Consider the following 20,234-nt stretch of genomic DNA (forward strand, 5'->3'; position numbering starts at 1 on the left):
GAGGACCTACTCCAGTGCCAATGGGACCAGGTCTGAGAAAAACAATCCATTCTGCCGCTATATTTTATTCAACCAGCACAACATCTGCAGATTAACTAGAGACATCTCAGTCTAACTCTACAGGGATAGGAGAGTGGGAGGGAATCTGACACACATCCCACTCTTTTCTCTCATGTTCTCATTTAGGAGCAGAGGCCTTGGGAGGGCATGTGACTCATAGCACAGGAGAACATCTGACTTTTTTCTTTCTCAGGTTCTCATATAGGAGCAGAGGGCTGTACAGCAGTAGAATGGCCCGGACCAAATGGCAGTCTCTGGAGAGGAGGATCTCAGACGTGATTCTGCAGAAGATGACCATCTCGAACATGGAATCGGACATGAATCGCCTGCTCAAGGTCAGAGCTGGTTTAGTACTGAGTTAGACCTGGTTTAGCCCTAGTTTAGTCCTGGTTCAAATCTGGTTTAATTTTGGTTTAAGAATGGTTTAGTCCTGGTTTAGAGCTGCTGTACCTGATTTAGTTCTGGTTTACTCCTGGGTGGCTTAGTCATAAATTAGACCTGGTTCATCCCTGATTTAGTTTTATCTTACTCCTAGATTAATCTTGGATAAGACCGCTGGGTTTTGACTTGGTTTAGTCCTGGTGTAGACCTGGTTTAGACATGGTTTAATCAATTTTTTCTCTTGTAGCAACGTGAGGAGTTGACTCGGAGGAAAGAGAAAGTTCTGAGACGCAAAGAACGTTTGCTCAAGGACTCAGGTCTGGTCCCTGGTCTGATCCCAGATCTGGACCCTAAGACACCAGACGTGGACCAGTCCCAAGACCAGGTTCAGTCCCAAGATCTGCAAAAGTCCCTGATTCCTCTAATGGAGGAGGTGGAGGCTTTGAGTGCAAACATCGACTACATCAACGACAGCATCTCCGACTGTCAAGCCAACATCATGCAGATGGAGGAGGCCAAGGTGAGATTGGGTTTGGACCTGGATTAGTCCTGGTTTAGTCCTTGTTTAGTCCTGATGTATTGCTTGTTTAGATTATCAGTTTAAATGTCTATGTATTTCTGTGTGTTTTCAGGAGGACACAGACAGAGTAGATGTCTCCGCTCTGATTGGCTCCTGTTCTTTACCTGAGGCTCGTTTCCTCCTTGACCACTTCATGAACATGGCTGTTAATAAGGTAAAAGTCCTGCACAAATCCTGTACCTGTCCTGTGCAAGTCCTGTACAAGACTTGAACGCATCATTAGACTGTGACACTACAGTGACAGTACATTTAGTTCTGTTTATTCCACTGTAGTTTGTGGCCCAAAATCTTTTCTTTCATATCACACTGACCCCCTCTCACCTCCTCTCCACATGATGCATTCAGGGTCTCCAAGCAGCCCAGAGAGAATCCCAGCTGAAGGAGGTGGAGGGCAGATTGAGGCAGACAGAACTGACTAGTGCCACACAGAACCAGCTCCTGTTCCACATGCTGAAGGAGAAGGCCCAACTCAACCCAGAACTGGAGGCTCTGCTCGGCTCTGCTTTGCATGGTGAGAGGCCTGGGTTAGTCCTGGTCTAGACCTGGTTTAGTCCTGGTTTAAATCTGGTTTAAATCTAGTTTAGTCTTGGTCTAGTGACCTACAGTATGCAACTTTCTGAAGTTGGCACATCACTTGCTTGACTCTATGGAACTAGGAATTTAAATCCATACTTTCCCCATGGAGATTTATGCCATACTGTGGAAAATTATAGCCAAAGGAACAAGCAGGAGACTTGCTTTTTACACAAGAAGAGTACGAGTCAGGTTTGTGGAGATGCAAGCCCGCTCAGAGTAAGGATGCATGTTTTTCAGTGCAATAAACACAACCAAAATGGAAAAAAAAACACACACACACACACACACACACACACACATTCTTTTATTTTAGGCTTTTTTTTTTTTGACAAAAAGTTTTAGTTCCAGGTTTAGTCCTGGATTAGAACTGGGTTAGACCTGGTTTAACTGTATTTATTGCAGTCCTGGGTTAGACTTGAATTACTCTTGTTTTGTCCAAATTCAAACTTGTCCCTAAAATGGTCTGATCCCAGCATGCATGATGTGTTTACTGTCGTGCTGTGTTAAAGTCCTGTCTAAAGTGTCTGTATTTTTGAGTTCTTTTTTGTTCTTATTTTGTTGTCTTGATGTTTTACAGATTTAGGGCACAGCTCAAACCGTGAGTCATCCATATTTAGAACTCTGCTGTCTTTAAACGCCCTAAAAATGCCACTAAAACAATATAAACTGAAATAAACTACACAACGTCTATCAGACGGCATCTAAGGAAATACTAATTATAAACATTGTAAAGTCCCATTTTATCTAACCAACTTTAACACTGCCAGCTACTGTTTGTACAATGGCCTGGAAGTGCACAACAAATTTACATCTTTGCCAAAGCATTATTATCAAAAATTAAAAATAAAAAATCTAAGTTTTTTTTTTCACCAAAAGTTATAAACATTTTATAAAAGTTTAATTGATACACATTTTATAAAAGTTGAATAGACAAACATTTTATATAAATGTAATAGATTTTGGTCAAATGTTTTTAACAAAGATTTCACTTTGAGGCCACAGTCATTTTCAAATGCTGCTTCACTGTTTGTGCCCCTACAGCCTGAAACCAGCTTCTCATCTGTCTGTAAGATCCATAAACTGCCCTTCATCTTTGTCCCATGTGGCTCAGATAATCCAGAGACTGAATCTGGCACTACACTCTTCTCACTGAAGCAGGGTAAACTCAAACTGAAAGTGTAATGTTTACATTTGCTTTACAGAAAATGGAGACGACAGCAGCAGCGACGAGTCTCCACACAGTCCTTCAGCAGAGGGAAAGTAAGTCCCAGTTTAGACAAACTAATAAAATAATAACGTGATCATGGCTTGTGGCCTCATCGACTCATGATAGGAACATTAATAACAGACCATTCAGGTGGCTTTTTTCCCTGAGGTTGGTCCTGTTAGCATTAACACCAGGCTTGACAGACAGCGTTGCTGGGACCCGCTCCCTGCTAAACCAGAGGTGTTGAGGGGAAACCTTCAGGAGCCTCTCTCAGTATTTGCTCTTTGGCTGCATTGATACTCATAGTTGGAATTCCAAACATGGAACTTTGCTCCAAATTTACTGCTACAACTACTAAATTTGGTGAGCTTCATGTGATGCTATGGGTGATGTTACAATCTTTTAGTCCACTTTATACAGTTTATGTATAGTTTACTTTTAGATGTATTGATTTACATTTTTTGTTGACAGTCCATTAGCATCAGATCTGATGAAACTCTGTGGAGAAAACAGGAGCAGGAACAAGGTCAAGTCATTTAAATATATTTTACTTTTATTTTCAAGTTCTTCCTCATCACTACACAAATTTGAAACATTCTAATTTTGTGTTTCAGGCTAGGAGGCGAACCGCGACTCAGATGGAGCTGCTGTATGCAAACACAGACCCCTCCCCCGACTCAAATACTGCACTCCCATTGGCTGAGACACCAGAAGGAGGCGGGGACATGGATAACATTTACAATGTTGTGTCTCCTGGTTACTCCTCCAAAATCCCCACAATGTGAGTTCAGCTGCCTGCACTATAAAAAAAAATACTGCCTCAGTCCTCAGTGCTTCAGCAGATGCAAACCATGTGCACTTCACTGGTATTCTCTATATACACAAATTTCATTATTGATACTTTGCTGTAACATTATGATGACGGTGTTACATGTAACTCTCTGGTGCAGTGTCCATCAGTTCCCATGGAGACACAATGCACACATTAGCAAACACAAAAAAAATTTTTTAGATTGTCTAAAAACTCAAGAAATGCAAAATGAATTGATGAAACACGCATTTCCAGGAGCCTGTGACCACTACGAGCGTTCATGGTTCTGTTTAGGGTTTGATTTTCAGCAAAAAAGGTGAGAGTGACTGTTTGTTAATGCTAGCTGGCTTGTGAGTGCACACAAATCATCCCACCAGTAATTCCAACCATGTCAGCTCTTTCTCGTCAGATTGTGTCTAACTTGAGTATCTTACAGAGTAGTGCTTTCAGTTAGCTTCACACCTCTAGGGAATGTCGATGACATCAGCTGCACAGTATCAGTACAGGAAATAACAATGTGTGTCTCAGTGATGTGTTAGAAATATGTACCCAGAGTCTGCACTGGTATAACACATGTTTATACTAATGATACCAGAGAGCACAAGGACTGCATCTGCTAGTACTCAGAGATGAAGCTCTTTTTAACAAGTTCAAAACAATTTTAGCCATTTTTCAACAAAACATTTTAAGACGTATTCTCTGTATTACTTTTAATTTGTATAGTTTTCCATTTTGTTTCTTTGCTCACTGATGTGTGTTAAAGTGTTAAATCTCTGGGGAAGCGAACTCCAGAGCCATCTCCGTCACTTCGAAGGAAAAAAATTGAAACGCCCAAGTTCAAAGAGCTGAAACAGTAAGCGCTACCTGAGCCTGACAGACGAAGATCAGGGAAATCATCTAGCTGTGATTCAAACTAATGCTTTCATGTGTGCTGCCTGAGCCTAAAGACTAAAATCTGGGAAAATAATCACACATAATTACTAGATTGATTCTTAGGTGTTAGCTGTTGCCTGAGCCTGGAGACAAGAATCTAGGAATAATCAGGGAATGTAATTATTTTTTTTGTGTTGTGATGTGTGCTGCCTGAGATTAAATAATGAGATTACTGGCTGTAATTCTCACTAACGTGCTTTTACAGTGTGTGGTTTGAACCCTGTTGAACTCTGCATGTTGCTATTACTCGATCACTATGCTAGCCACTACTGTCCGAAGTTAGATCAAATCGAATGCTTCTTTACATACAAATGAATGAAGCCAATCCTCATATTAAAGTATATAAAATGTTTATTTCAAGGACAAATTAGAAACATTAAAATGATGTTGTAAAGCCTCCTATTGCAAAATGTTTAAAGAAGACATATTGTTCTTGCTTCTACAATATAGTTATAATCTATCACAATATATCAAATCACAATTTATATCTAAAACAACTTAATTAAGGAAACACGTCCACTAACTTCCATGTTAGAAAATTTCAGTGCCCAACAACAAAGTGCTGCATACTCTTGGCCTCTCTAACGGATAGCAGCACATCACAGTAGGGAGCAGCGTATTTGATTTCTTTTGTACTAAAATACTGAATCCTATGTGTATCACCGATTAAGAAAAGTAAAGTGGGCATGTACTGGTGACGGTAAAAGCAGGGGTTGGCAAGAGTTCGTCTTGAAAATAAGTAATTGCTCAAACATGCACAAATCACTCCAAATACAACTTTGAGTGGGTAAATGGTGATTGGAAAAAAACTAAAACATGGTTAAAAACTCTGAAAAGTAAAATTTGCTGAATAGGCCTGCAATAGGTATGCAACTGATCCCACTGCAAAATACAATTTAAAACAGTTACAATTTTGAGCAGCAAATCCAATATAATATTACAGGTTCATTATTTTTTTGTTTTAATAATGCCACCATTTAGTACTATGGTGAAAAGAATTTGCCCCAAGTTAATTTATACTGAGTTTTGAGTTTGTGTGTAGTTTGTGCACAGTTTTTATTTCATGTGGATAGGTCCAGTAATTATAGAGATATGAACCATAAACCACGTCAACAAATCTGCAATCTGACAGTTACACAGCAAATTCCACCGTAGAATTCTCAGTGTTAAACTATAGTCTCTCTCCTCTCAGTAGACAAGATGATTGACAGCTGAGTAAGCAAAAGTTGGATGTGACCACTGTGTCGTTTGTGATCGGTGTGTTTAGCGCAGACAGGAAATGACAAGTGAGCTAACAGGAAGTGACAGGTGACATAGAGGAGATGGGGGACATGTGGTGGACATCTTGGTTTGTCTCTAGTCTCTATAGGGTCACACTGTACAGGTTTACTGCACGATTCAAACTCAACTCATTTTATGAATACTGTCAGGTGAGGAGTGATTGACAGGTGAGGAGTGATTGACAGGTGCTCTTAGTTCATTTTCACTCCTTCTCATTCACACAGGTTTATTAGTGTTATTCAGATTAACACAAACAAAATACCACCTGTTCTAAGGCATCTGTTAATCACTGAATTTATCATTAAGTAATCAAGCTGCTAATCATTCACCACATTCATACATGAGTACATGTCAATATTCAGTGATCGCAGTGGAGATCGATCCAGCAACTGTCTATCTACTGTTACCTGAATTTATATAGTTTCAGGAGCAGTTTCTATTAGATGACTTGAAGATATAATTTCAGTATTTAAAGGGTTGTGTTTTGTTTCCTTCACACATGTTCAACACATAAATCCTGCATATTTAGGCTGAGTTCTTCTTTCAAACAGAAAACATTATGATGTCATGTGGTAATACAGGAAGTGCTCCATTGTATTTTTAAACTCCATTTTAAACACCTTCACTAGAATCACCTGGTTGATTTCAGCCTTGGAATTGCCCATCTCTAAAGGTAAAAAGTAGCTGTTAACCTGAAACTACCACTACATGACATCACAAAGTGGAACAGAGCATTTTGAGCTTTGGAGATTTAGACAGACTATTGATAAAGGTTAGCTCACACAAGTGTGAATGAAATCTATTCTTTTTTGTAATATTTTGTATTATATTCCAGGGGCGTGGTTATCCCAACCACATCGAAAGGTGTCCAGGTCTTCCTGTAGGCGTGGCAGAAACACGTAGTGGCAACAGAAGAGATGTACAAGACTCCCAATGCTGAGAAAACCGCCCTCTTCAAGGTAGTGGAGAACATCGTAATAGATGCTTGTTACAGCCACCCATAGGTCTCTCCACAGCCTTTCTATGCTGAAAAATAAACCATACACTTAAAATATGGTCAATTTAAAATGTATATAAATTGTTTAAGTAGAATTATACATACATAATTACATATAACTTATTTTGTGTACTTCATATTGCAATAATAAGAAATGCCATTATTTTTTGCTACTTGAACAATAAATTGCCCCGATATTAATCAGTGATAAATGACAAATAATGATATAGTTAAATTAGAATACTTTACTGGAATACATTTGCAAAGAAACTTGCAGATGACTATTTTTCTGAACCATTAAAGCCTGAACAGATAATAAATTCTAATTAAGATCTAGGTTTACACCTACTCTTCTATTTTTCCAATTTACCAATGAAATTATGTTTAGAGCAGCACAACAACTGCATATGATTCTCAAACAAGTTGCAATTCTGGACTAATAAGCTTACCTTACGGGAAAACCCATCAATCCCTCCAAATATGACAATATTATACCTATAATATAAAATAAAAAATGTTAAAAAACAAATGCAGCAGTATACTAATAATGTTGTAATGTAAAAAGAATACCGGATCAACTTATGGTTCGTATCAATATGCATCAGGAAGTGGGGTCCTGGAACAGAGTAGGTACGGCGATTGATGCAGCCCAGGTTAAGTGTTCGAGATATGACTCCATTGGTGTCAACACGGTGCATGGAGGCTCTCACACGCTCGTACTGCACCCTCAGTCCTCTGGCTTGCAGAAGAGCCTTCACCATTCTATATCCAGAATGAGGCTGCCTGGATATTACCTCTCTCACACATTGGTCCAGTTCTTCGTCTGTCAAGGTGCAGTACTGTGATCTCACTGAGAAACCAAAGTCGCCCATACGCCTGTATAGTGTGCTCCTGGAGATTCCCATGAGTTTGGCTATAGATGGCACAGACAAGTTCAGTTCAAGTAGATGTAGGAGGTGGTCTGAGGACACCACCATTCTCTGTCGCCCAGCTGGTCCTTGTTCAAACTGTACTACTCGAGCATGTGCTCTGTTTCTTTCCTTTTCATGATTCACCAGAGTGTGCAATTCCATTAATGCATTTAATATTTCTGCAGATATGGGTACCTGACTAGACAGAGCATGCAAGAAAACAAACTCCTGGGTGCAAGTGAACTCCAAAAAGTCCAAATCCAAAGGAATACGTTCCAGAATAAGCTCCAGGCGAGACTGAAGTCGTCTCAAAACTTGGTTCAGGAGATCCTGGTAGACATAAAACAACCACTTATTTAAACATTTGTAGCTTTTTACATTGGGCATAATGAAGGTAAATATGTAATCATGTGTTTCAGACAAACAATTCCTTCCAGATTTGAAGGACTTTGTGAGGACCTTTCTCCATTGAAAAGATATAATATTTTAATTTAAATAGCTTTATTTCTATAACCATGAAGGATGGTTGCCATATCTTGAAACCCATGAATAATTAAGTACACTGTAAACTGTTGATGCATAAACGAAACAAGAAATTCTCTGTCTTTGCTGCTGAAATCGAACGCTGCCTCACAACAAATGAATGGTGAAGCAAATCCCTGTTATCTTGACTTGAGGCTTGAATTGCTGCACTTGACTGTCTTTCAGACGAAGTCAGCAAATGTAATAAACGCCTTGCTGACTGCACTATTTCAGCCTGACTATCCTGTAAAATTACCAAATATATTTATTAGCCTACTATAAGTGACATAGAACACTGTATTTTCTTTCTATTTCACTACATAAAATGCTATCAAATCGTTGAAGAAGGGCGCTGCCATGTTTGTTGACAGTATTTCATATTAGCCGTAGCGGCTATCGCCCCCTAGTGGTTGTTTTCCTTACAACAGGTTGACTTGCGCGGGCCATGTGGTCTATGGTGGGCGCGCATGACAGTGCATTAACTAGCGCTATTAATGTTGTTTCTATCAAATCGCCAATTATGCGAGTACAAGCATTTACATTAATGTTGTCAAGCAATTGTTATTTGTAAGATTTTATAAGTATTAGCTTCGAAAAAGGTTAGAAAATATGAACATAATTACCGAAGAGCGGCCACCGGCTGCCATTTCCGTCCGTGGACTTGTGGTTGTTCCCGTGACTACTATACCGTTGCGTGATTCGACTCTGCAAGAGCGATTGCAAATGCCTCAGTATCCCGGATGTTGGCTGGGTCATTTTTCTTCATCGTATTTTACAATGCGAATTTAGACAGTCGTATTTGAGGGTTTGAAAAAAAATACATCCAATATTTTATAGATGATTTTTAATTTTTAAAAAAATTGAAATTTTAAACACATTGAAAACTATACACTGAAATTTCAGTGCTTCAAATTCTGGCCCCGCCCACTGCTCCGAATTTATAAATAAAAGGCAACGCCCAAATCCGCGACAGAGAGCTGACTTTACCAGAGACTCTTAACCGTCGGTGTAGAGTTATCAAAATGGTGAGTGCCGATGACGTATTTACAAAACAAATGTGAACATGGTGCGTTTCTCGTCTCTTAAATACCCGCAGAGCGACCAAATAACTTATTTAACGTGTTTAGCCTGAACGTTGTTGAGCAAGTTGGAGCTGACGCATTTCAGAGAGCCCGCGAAAATCCGTGAATAACTTAACTGTCCGCCTTCTTTTCTACAATGTCTAGTTTCATATGTCCAAATATGTTACCTTGTTCTTCAGCCAAGAAAAAATACAAGTGTGAGGCCTTGTGCACAGTGTACAAAGCGGCACATATGTTACGGTGTCCAGTGGGAAAGTTTTTCCAGGTGAGAGTCGCTCAATGTCGATGACGAGTCCCCTCCCCTCGTACGGTGTCCTGGTTTTGACAAACACAAATCTGGTCACACTAACCTGTATTCACCTGAGTCATGTCTTTTAGTCCAACAGAAATTGACCGCATCAGCGACACAAGAGCTGTGAGTGTCTGAACTCTTTAACATATGACTATCTGTGTTTACACTGTCTAGGTCAACATTTCTGTGAATTTCCTGTAAATACCAGTTACAGTTTGTCAATATTGTGACGAGATGGTCAGTATAAAGCTGTCAGCTCTTCTTGTACTAGGAGGGGTGACGTGGAGAGATGCTGTGTGAATCAACTTGAATCAAGAGATCTGTACCTGTGTGAGCCTAATAAAAGAGACATGTTTCTGAACACCTTTAATCCTTCTGGACTCTCTTTTAAGGCACTTTTCAGGCCCCTCCAGAAGAAGCTGACAATTTGGTGACCTGCGACGTGATTGCGATGAAGACTTCTGGAGGAGGCAGGTCCAAGACGTCACTCCGCAAGAATCCCAAAAAAAGACATTGCAAAAGAGCGCGCTACAAAAAAAAAGGTCAGAATTTCTGTCTATTGAATTAATGTCGAAAAATGTGATGTACTTATTTTACTGGGACTCTTGCGATATCTAATTGAGTGGTAATTTTAAAGGAACTATAAATAAATTAGCAATTGATAAATAATTAAGAATTGTGTTAGACTTCACGTCAAGAAAGTCAAAATAAGTGGCTTTAATGGCCGGAATCGTGTTATAACTTCACGGAAAAAAAAAGTTGGTGAATCAAAAAAAAAATAATAGTATTTTTTTAGGCTTTAAGTAAGATAAAGCGTAATTAACAAAGTTAGTAATTAGAAAAGTGCCGTGTTAGGCTTTGCACGAGAGAAAAGGAAAAGCTTTTATAAGAAAATATATGTCTGTGGTTAAACTTTTACGCAGAAAAAAAACAAAGCTTTTAATGAAGTTTATATAAAAAAGAATAAAAAACTTAAGTTGCGCACAAAAAAGTAGAACATGGAGAAAGGAGTCAAATTTGGTATAGAAACAAAAGAGTAGAACCGATTAAAAAACAGTGGCCTATTGTAAAAATAAAATCTAAATTGAGAAGCAGAAAAAAGTATTAGTGTTTTTTATTTACACTGTGAGCTCAAAAAGAAACAAGCCTGTTCAATGAAGTTATATTCAAACGAACACGAAATTATTATAAAAGACCGAAGGTCAAAAGGAAGCGAGCCTGTTCAAGTGAACATGACATTATATGAATTGACCGAAGGTCAATAGAACAAGTAGAAACCCTGCGGAGCAGAGAGTGTCAAACTGTAACAGTTTTAACTTTAAGTTTGCAAGTAACAAGTCAAACAAGTTTAGTGACAAATTAACAAATGCTATTAGTGGATCTGATATAAACATGAAATAGTGAAAGAAATAACCAGTTTTGGGGAGTAATGGATTACAAGTACCAGCATTATGTAATCAGAGTATAAATTATGAGTAACTGTGCTTACCGTTTCAATGAGTGGTAACTGGATTATAGTTACTTTGTTAAAATAAATGACTTACATGGCAGTATTTTACCGTTTTTACATTTTGGACTGAACTGAGTCTAGGGTCAGGACTGAACCAGGTCTAAACGAGATAAGACCTAAATCGTAAAGTAAACATATTTTAAAGCGGCAGTGAACTCATATAGGAAGCATTTCTCTATTAATAATAATTTTAATAGGCTTAAGGAAAAACTGGGGTTTTAATTGCCTTTAAGTAGACAAAACATCCCATCCCACAAGAATTTGCAGGATGTGTTTGCTTCGTTCATGTAGTTTAAAAAGCATGACAGTATCAAGTAATTCAAAGTATTCAGATTACGTTACTCACTTTAAAGTAATTTAATGTACTGTATTGCGTTACAAACTACATTTTGAGGCATTTAATCTGTAATCTGTAGGGGAAAACATAATTACATACATTTTAAGAGTAACCCTCCCAATACTAGAAATAACTGAGAACCTGTGACCATCTAAACTCATCTAATGTCGCTAAAATATTAAAGGATCTAAGAATATGGCATGTTAAAAAACTATTTTGAAGAGAAGTTTTGGCTATGCTTTATGTAACGTTAAATTTTGAGGCTAAGCGACAGGATGTTTAATAGGACAAGAAGAGCAGTGATTAAAGGAGCACAGGGTAGGAATGACAACCAGTAGTCAAAAATGTTGATAATTATAACTGTATTCAAAGTAAAATGAAAGGCAAAGATAAATTATGAGCAAATAAAGCACAAAAAATAAAGTCGCCAAAATAAAAGTCTGCTAAACTAAAAGTGTATTCGATACAGGTTACATCTAATCGCCTTTGTTTCTGTCCCTTCTGATCTAGGTAGGATAACTAATTATTGCTTAACTATTAAAGGCACCGTATTTAATATTTTGATGGCATTTTTGTTTTTGGGGTGCACGCTAGTTGTCCGTTGGTTGGCATAGTTGTAAATGGCAAATTTATTGTTTGTTTGTCGTGCTGTTGTTGAAGGGATATTCTGTATGTGTTTTCATGTCGGTGCGCTCCGTATTACTGCTTACTAGTGGTGCTGAGCTATTCTCGTATATGAATTGGGAAATTCATGTGCAGGAGCGGCTTGGTGTTGCATTGGCGAGCAGAGTTGCGGCGTGCGTACGCGGGGAGGTCAGGCTGTGTACGCGGAGAGGTTAGCGTGTGTATACGGGGAGGTTAGCGTGTGTACACAGGGAAGCTTAGAGTTTGTATGCGGAAAGGTTAAGAGTGTGTGAGGCCTGGGAGGCGAGGACGGCAGAAAGAATTAGTAAGTTGATAAGCGGGTATGCGGTGTGTAGCACGAGTTTTTATGGAAATTAGGAAAGTTGATGAGAGGGTGTGACGTGTCGAACTATGGGAAATACGTAAGTTGGTATGAAGGTGTGCGAAGTGGGTCAGGAGAAATTTGAAGGAATTACGTAAGTTGGTGTGAGAGTTTGCGAAATGTGTAATGGGACATATATACACTCTTGAGAAATACAACGTTATTCAAATTTAAGTATGTTTAATTGCATTGAATGTATAGAGTAACTTTAACCTATTTTATATTTGCTCGATTTTCTTAATTCCAACCTAATATTATTAATTTAATACTGATTAAAATTTCTTGTAGCTTTTATATACGATTTATAGTTTAAGTGAAAACAATATTGCTGAAAAATTACAAAACAATATTAATATATTAATCAGTATGAATTGGGAAAAGAGAAGCTTTGAGTAGTCTTAAAGCAACATTTACTTTTATTTAATTGACACTATTGCTTTGAATAATAACCTGTTGCTACAATGAAATTGATAAAGTCTTTTAGATTTAGACAACAGGCTTGTGTAAAATCAGTTGATGGAATATTTTTAATTAAATCCAACATCTCATTTCTTAACAGTGTGGCTGGATGAGTGTTGATTGATAGCAGGTAGACATACATTTGCAGATTGGAGATTGATGGGTGTGCCCTAGGATAGATTTTGCTACCAAAGTGTTGTTGTTTTGAGTCCAAATTAGAGAAAACATTCTTGAAAATAAATAATTCGTACATGGTTTACAGTTATCAATATTAGTTGAAGTCTCTCTTGCAGTATTCTCTTATTACCTTTATACAGTTTTAGTTTTAGAATTAGTTTACTTTTAGTATCATACACTGTGTAGTCGGTGCAGGTTCACAGTGACATACAATTCAGGTCCAAAACAGTTTTTAATTAAGATATATGTTCTTAATTTTGGTTTACATAAAGTTTTATTGTGCTCCTTTTGTTTATACTTATTAAAATAAATGTTATAGATAGCTTAGATTGAATCATAAAATCTGCCGTCATTATCAATATGTAGCAGCTGAAAATAAAACAGGTCCCAATTTACATAGTCAAAGGCTTTCTGAAAGTCAATAAAACAAATAAAAGTAGGGTTTCCCTCTTGTTTTCTAACATTATATGCGATTCATACAGGCTCTTTTCTTCCTAAATGTGTTATGCTCCTCGGCCAATACATGAAAGGATTCTAGATAACAGACCAGCCTCTCATTAAGAACAATAGAATAAGGTTTATATACCATTAAGAAGGCTGAGGCCTCTGTAGTTCATGGTTACTGGGGGATCTGCAGTTGAAAATTTTAGGATTGGTTTGATAATAGATTTTTTGCCAGTCAGAGAGGACAAGACTTAAAATAAGTAATAAACAATAATATTTTAAAGTACTGAGGACATATCAGGCTGTTTCAGCAGTTTATTAGACAGATTATCAAATCCAGTGGCTTTTTTAACTTTGATTTATCAATGCCTTTTTTACTTCATCCTCTGTAATATCAAAATTTAAATAAGGATTAGGGAAAATAAACTATGTATGCATCTCTATTTGATTTCTTTGAATTACTGTCATTTCCAAATGAGAATTATCCCACTAAGAGACAAAACATCCTGCAAATAAAATCAGTTTCCCACTTTTAGAACATTTTCAATAAAAAAACTAAGGAGCTATTATCTGAGATCACCTCTACAGGATATGCCTATTTTTATGTATTCTCAATCTGCAGACTTAGCACAAACACTGCCTTTAGAAGTTTTCAGTTGACATGGTTTATAATAGAAATTTATTTGTCTAAATGTAGTCTCTTAATGTTTACCGTCAAAATAAATTCACGTTTTGTAGTGTTGAACAGAAGCAACCAGTGTTCTCGATCTGATTAGGACCTGGTCTAATCTTAGTCTGGTTCTGGTTTAGACTTTGTGTAGTATTGATTTGGTTCAGGTTTAGTCCTGGTTTACTAATTTTTTCAAGTGTTAAACATGGTCTACATCTAGTTTAGACCAGGTTAGCTCTGTTTTTTTCTTGATTCAGTCCTTTTAAATTCTATCTTAGTTCTGGGATTGGTCCCAGTCTAATCTTGGTTTAGTTCTGATTCAATGCTGGTATACAAATTTAATCTTATGTTAAAATATGGTTTAAAGCTGGATAGGTCCTGGTTTAGTTCCTGTTTGGACCTAATCTGGTTTTGGTTTAGTTCTGAGTTAGAGCTGCGTTAATCTTGGTTTAGTACTAGTTTAAACCTGGTTGGGTTGATCATGGTTTAGTTCTGAATTAATCCGAGTTTATCTTTGGTTTATCTTAGTTTTTATTTCTGCTTTTTCCTAGTTTAGTTTGTCCACAACCTGGACTTCACTTGCATTTTAATCCTTTTTTGATCTCAGTATTAATCTTATGGACATGAATTTTCCTATGAAACCTGCTCTAATTAATTAATGATTGCGAAATAAACTGTTATTTGATGTGAATACTAAAATTGTTTAAATTTTAAATAAATAATCTTAATTAGAACTGTAATAAGGCAATGCTGGCTTCTAAATTGAGATTTCAAATTACATCAAGTTGAATTTTCTGTTTAGAAATTGGACTAAGGACAAGAAGTGATAAAGTGTAGGAAGGAAATAATCACTCTAAAATACCAATCTACTATTTAAAAAAAAAAGAGAAAAAATTTGTAAAATGACAATAAAGTTAATAGTAATCCACTCTACCAAAAATAGTATGAGATGTCCCAATGTACCACATTTGTCACATTAAATCAATTGATGGTTTTCTGAAAAGGCGCTTGAAGAAGAGACTGATAGGCTTCGATGCCAAGGAGTTTTCAGCCATCTACAAGTTACAGAACTTCCACGTCACCAGTAACGCAAACCTAGAAGTTTCCGTGAGGACACTTCTGTAGACATTTGAACTTTAACCTGGACGAGACTCTGTTTTTCTTTATCACCAGATGCTACGAGCTCCAACAAAGGAGCTGACATCTTCCTGGAGTCTTTGTTTCACCTCAACTACCTACAGAAGCTGCACTGCAGTGATGTGACTCTGGTGGTCTTTTTCATCATGTCCGCTAAAACCAACGACTTCAGCGTGGAGTCACTGAAAGAGGTCAGATCCCTGACATGAACTTCATCTGAGGCGACTTCACCATCACGAGGAGAGACATTCACATTACACAGAGATGTGGCCTGCCTGAGGTCACTACTACCTACGACATACTGGACAATGCTGTTAACCCCATCTTGACTAAGTGTGCTGCACTAGTCTCTGCAACAACCGGGTAGAGATCATCTTCCACTCAGAGTTCTTGTCTTCTACCAGTCTTGCTGCCCATGGACTACGACAACTTTATACAGCTGTGATCTGGAGAGTTCCTCTCCTACTACGAGCTCTGGGGATACACTCCTGACGAGTGCACGCGTCAGGGGACATTCCCAGTGTTACCACTCACCTGTCAAGATTTGGCTGTTTCAGGAGGAGCATGTGACTGACTGCTGTGCTGTGACTGATATGAGATCTACATCGTGGTTTGCAGGTTCCAGTCTGCAGACGACTCTGTTACCAGCTGACGCAGTCCATGTTCAACTTCTGTCAACAGTTCTGCCTTTGAAGTATCATTCGACACAACTGCACTGAGCGCCCATCTGAGCGCCTCGTCTGGAGATGCCTGTGCTGGTTCTATGTCCACGCTTGACACCTGGTCGCAGTGGAGCCTTCCCAGGCCAGTACAAAGTGAACTTCATATGTCTTCTCTACGGACAGTGGGCTTCAGCATCCTACCATCCTACACCATGATGTCATGGGAGAACCAACTGAGGCAGTGACTGGCATGTCACTCATGTTTCATTCTACTGATGAAGATGGAGAAAAGTCGACCACGTCTAGACGTCGCTGGAAAAAAAGAGACCCTGAGGGACAACTCTGACCACCTTCTGCCACTGGGGCTTCAGAAGAGAGGGAGGAGAAGAGGGGGAGAAAAACATAGAAGGAGAGTATAGGCCATATGCTTTTTGAAAAATTTCAATTTTTATTCCCAATGTTTATTTTTGATTATGCTAATTTCTGTCTGTTTTGTCTGTTCTGTTATAGTTTCTATCCATAAAACTACTGGCCTCGGACAGCTGGACAAAAATGGCAGCCGACAATCAAAATGACAAGCTTATCATACAACTGAATTGGCAACCAACAATGGGTAAAAGACAATGAGGCCATCTACGACATCTGCCGCAGAAACCTGGACATCGAGCGTCCCACTTTCACCAACCTCAACAGGTTGATCGGGCAGATCGTGTCCTCCATCACTGCCTCTCTGCGCTTCGACGGAGCTCTGAACGTCGATCTGACAGAGTTTCAGACCAACTTGGTGCCCTACCCTCGCATCCACTTCCCTCTAGCCACCTACGCTCCAGTCATCTCTGCAGAGAAGGCCTACCACGAGCAGCTGACTGTCGCTAACATCACAAACGCATGCTTTGAACCAGCCGATCAGATGGTCAAGTGTGATCCCCGTCATGGTAAATATATGGCCTGCTGTCTTTTGTATCGTGGAGATGTTGTTCCCAAAGATGTCAACTCTGCCATTGCCACCATCAAAACCAAACGCAGCATCCAGTTCGTGGACTGGTGCCCCACAGGCTTCAAAGTTGGGATCAACTACCAGCCGCCCACAGTGGTGCCAGGAGGAGACCTGGCCAAAGTGCAGCGTGCGGTCTGCATGTTGAGCAACACCACAGCCATCGCTGAGGCCTGGGCTCGACTGGACCACAAGTTTGACCTGATGTACGCCAAGAGGGCCTTCGTGCACTGGTACGTGGGCGAGGGCATGGAGGAGGGAGAGTTCTCCGAGGCCAGAGAGGACATGGCTGCTCTGGAGAAGGATTATGAAGAGGTGGGTTTGGACAGCGTCGATGGAGAAGAGGAGGGAGAAGAATATTAAAACACGTTTGTCTGCAAATAAAGCTCAACTGTTCGTTTTAATGAGCATGTTCCTAAGCAGTGTCCAGTTTTTTTTACCAAACTGAAGAAGAGGAGGGAGAAGAATATTAAAACATGTTTGTCTGCAAATAAAGCTCAACTGTTCGTTTTAATGAGCATGTTCCTAAGCAGTGTCCAGTTTTTTTTACCAAACTGAAGAAGAGGAGGGAGAAGAATATTAAAACATGTTTGTCTGCAAATAAAGCTCAACTGTTCGTTTTAATGAGCATGTTCCTAAGCAGTGTCCAGTTTTTTACCAAACTGAAGAAGAGGAGGGAGAAGAATATTAAAACATGTTTGTCTGCAAATAAAGCTCAACTGTTCGTTTTAATGAGCATGTTCCTAAGCAGTGTCCAGTTTTTTTACCAAACTGAAGAAGAGGAGGGAGAAGAATATTGAAACATGTTTGTCTGCAAATAAAGCTCAACTGTTCGTTTTAATGAGCATGTTCCTAAGCAGTGTCCAGTTTTTTACCAAACTGAAGAAGAGGAGGGAGAAGAATATTAAAACATGTTTGTCTGCAAATAAAGCTCAACTGTTCGTTTTAATGAGCATGTTCCTAAGCAGTGTCCAGTTTTTTTACCAAACTGAAGAAGAGGAGGGAGAAGAATATTAAAACATGTTTGTCTGCAAATAAAGCTCAACTGTTCGTTTTAATGAGCATGTTCCTAAGCAGTGTCCAGTTTTTTACCAAACTGAAGAAGAGGAGGGAGAAGAATATTAAAACATGTTTGTCTGCAAATAAAGCTCAACTGTTCGTTTTAATGAGCATGTTCCTAAGCAGTGTCCAGTTTTTTTACCAAACTGAAGAAGAGGAGGGAGAAGAATATTAAAACATGTTTGTCTGCAAATAAAGCTCAACTGTTCGTTTTAATGAGCATGTTCCTAAGCAGTGTCCAGTTTTTTACCAAACTGAAGAAGAGGAGGGAGAAGAATATTAAAACATGTTTGTCTGCAAATAAAGCTCAACTGTTCGTTTTAATGAGCATGTTCCTAAGCAGTGTCCAGTTTTTTTTACCAAACTGATTAAACAAGTTCAAACAAAAAAAAAAAAAAAAATAAAGAGAAGAGGAGCAATGCTGTGCAACTGGATCCAAAATGGCCGCCCTCAGGTGTGTGTGTCTGTTGCTGCTCTTCACTGTTGGCTCCTGGGCTGAAGAAGATGCAGAGGTGAGTGAAAAAAAAAAAACATAACTAAATAAGTATGGAGGACTGAATTAATCTTGCCAAGATATTACAATTTCAAACTCATTTTTGATACTAAGGAATAGACTTGATAGTTAATACCGATTCTGATACAACAATCATAATAAATGTTTTGATTACGTTAATTAGACTTAACACTTTATAATAATTACACTAACAGTCCAATAAAGCATAAAAAATACTCAATAAATTCACAATGAACAAATAGTTTCTTAAGAATGAGTCAGACTTAATAATTTAGTAAGTACTTAATTATTAAGAGGTTATGTTTAGGAGTGAGTTGGGGTTGCAGTTGGGATTAAGTAAATTAAGCCTGAATTATTCTTAGTAAGATATTTGTTCATTATGAATTAAGTCTTTCTTTGTGCTACCTTAAAGTCTAAGGTATAGTTACAGATTTAACTTGATACACCCTTTTTAAACATTGAAAATAGTTACAGACAATTATCTTAATATAAAATTTGACACATAACAGAAAACAAAATATACAGGTTGTTTGTGTTTCAAATTTCAAGAACTTTTGTTTTTGTCAAGATCTTCTCAATTTAATCCTAATTTTGCATGGTCTTGGTTAAATTTTAATTTGAGTTATGTTTTTAAAACATAAAATATTTTATGATGGAATTACAGAAAGATAGAGATTATTTGGACACAAAACCTTCTAAATATTGTTCATGGGTCCAGATTTGACCATTTTTTTTATTTCCACACAAATTATTATACTGAATAGAAATGGTCAATTAAAAAGACTTCCTATTGATTTAAATTCTGTGATTTCCAAAAGTCTAACTGGAGTCCCTTTTTCCTTCACAGCTCAGATGAACCACGTCACTGGATGGTTCTGGTGCTATTTGCTCTCTCTTTTTAAATCAAATCAACTAATCATTTTTAAAAGAATGAATTGTGTTTTTCTTGAAGCTTTTATCAAAATAAGTTTATACTCAGTTATGTGACTACAGTTCTAATGAGATATTTATATTATACAGCAATTTTGTAATATATCAAATGACAATCTATTTCTGTACATTCCTAAATTAAACCAAAGTTGATTGTAAAGTCTGTTTTGTTTGAAGTTTACTATTGTCTATATATGATTTCCTCACACAGAATACAGGGCACTTTCTTATGTATTATTTATTTTACACTATTTTATAATCTACTGTACATTATAATATTGTTCCCCATCAATAACAGACCTGGAGTTGGTTTTGTTTCATTCACACATCTTTAATACACAAAGGCTTCATATTTAGGTTGTTCTCTCAAATACAAAACACTCTCTTCCATCTTCTAGGGTAATACAGAAGTGCTCCCCTGTGTTTTTAAACTCCGTACATCTTCACTAGAATCAGCTGGATAATTTCAGCTCTGGAATTGTACGTCTCTACTGAAATAAATGTAAATGTTAAAAAAAAATGTAGCTGTTAACCTGAAAATCACCACTATGACATCACAAGGTGGAACAGAGCATTTTGAGCTTTGGAGATGCATTGCAAGTCTATGTTTTGAGGATATAATTATTGTAGGGTGAAAAAATCTCCATAGACAAAAAAAAAAAAAAGAGAAAATAAGAGCAAACACAAAAAAAACTAAGAAAC

General features: G+C 37.9%; 3 protein-coding genes and 1 pseudogene across 3 annotated transcripts; 3 read left to right on the forward strand and 1 right to left on the reverse strand.

The window, feature by feature from the left end:
- Positions 1–12: 12 nt before the first annotated feature.
- On the forward strand, positions 13–7,339 carry LOC129411707 (kinesin-like protein KIF21A). Its single transcript, XM_055163297.1, has 9 exons — positions 13–30; positions 254–395; positions 689–961; positions 1,074–1,175; positions 1,367–1,532; positions 2,800–2,857; positions 3,276–3,330; positions 3,419–3,585; positions 6,665–7,339. The coding sequence occupies exons 2-9, from the start codon at positions 291–293 to the stop codon at positions 6,711–6,713; spliced, it is 975 nt and encodes a 324-aa protein (XP_055019272.1). The 5' UTR covers positions 13–30; positions 254–290; the 3' UTR covers positions 6,714–7,339.
- Positions 6,784–8,953, reverse strand: LOC129411725 (uncharacterized). The gene is made up of 3 exons (XM_055163369.1): positions 8,883–8,953; positions 7,276–8,067; positions 6,784–6,855 (listed from the first exon to the last, which is right to left on the reverse strand). The coding sequence occupies exons 1-3, from the start codon at positions 8,904–8,906 to the stop codon at positions 6,784–6,786; spliced, it is 888 nt and encodes a 295-aa protein (XP_055019344.1). The 5' UTR covers positions 8,907–8,953.
- A 6,419-nt stretch (positions 8,954–15,372) lies between these two features.
- On the forward strand, positions 15,373–16,640 carry LOC110171452 (glycogen [starch] synthase, liver-like; annotated as a pseudogene).
- On the forward strand, positions 16,631–19,695 carry LOC129411726 (tubulin alpha chain; the record flags this gene model as incomplete). The annotated part of the gene is made up of 2 exons (XM_055163370.1): positions 16,631–18,600; positions 19,450–19,695. A coding segment is annotated over one exon (762 nt), but the record flags the coding sequence as incomplete, so codon positions are not given.
- Positions 19,696–20,234: the final 539 nt, after the last annotated feature.

This window comes from Boleophthalmus pectinirostris, unplaced genomic scaffold, assembly GCF_026225935.1.
Source record: "Boleophthalmus pectinirostris isolate CB_2022bp ecotype Guang Dong unplaced genomic scaffold, ASM2622593v1 HiC_scaffold_6, whole genome shotgun sequence".
NCBI classification, from domain to species: Eukaryota; Metazoa; Chordata; class Actinopteri; order Gobiiformes; family Gobiidae; genus Boleophthalmus; species Boleophthalmus pectinirostris.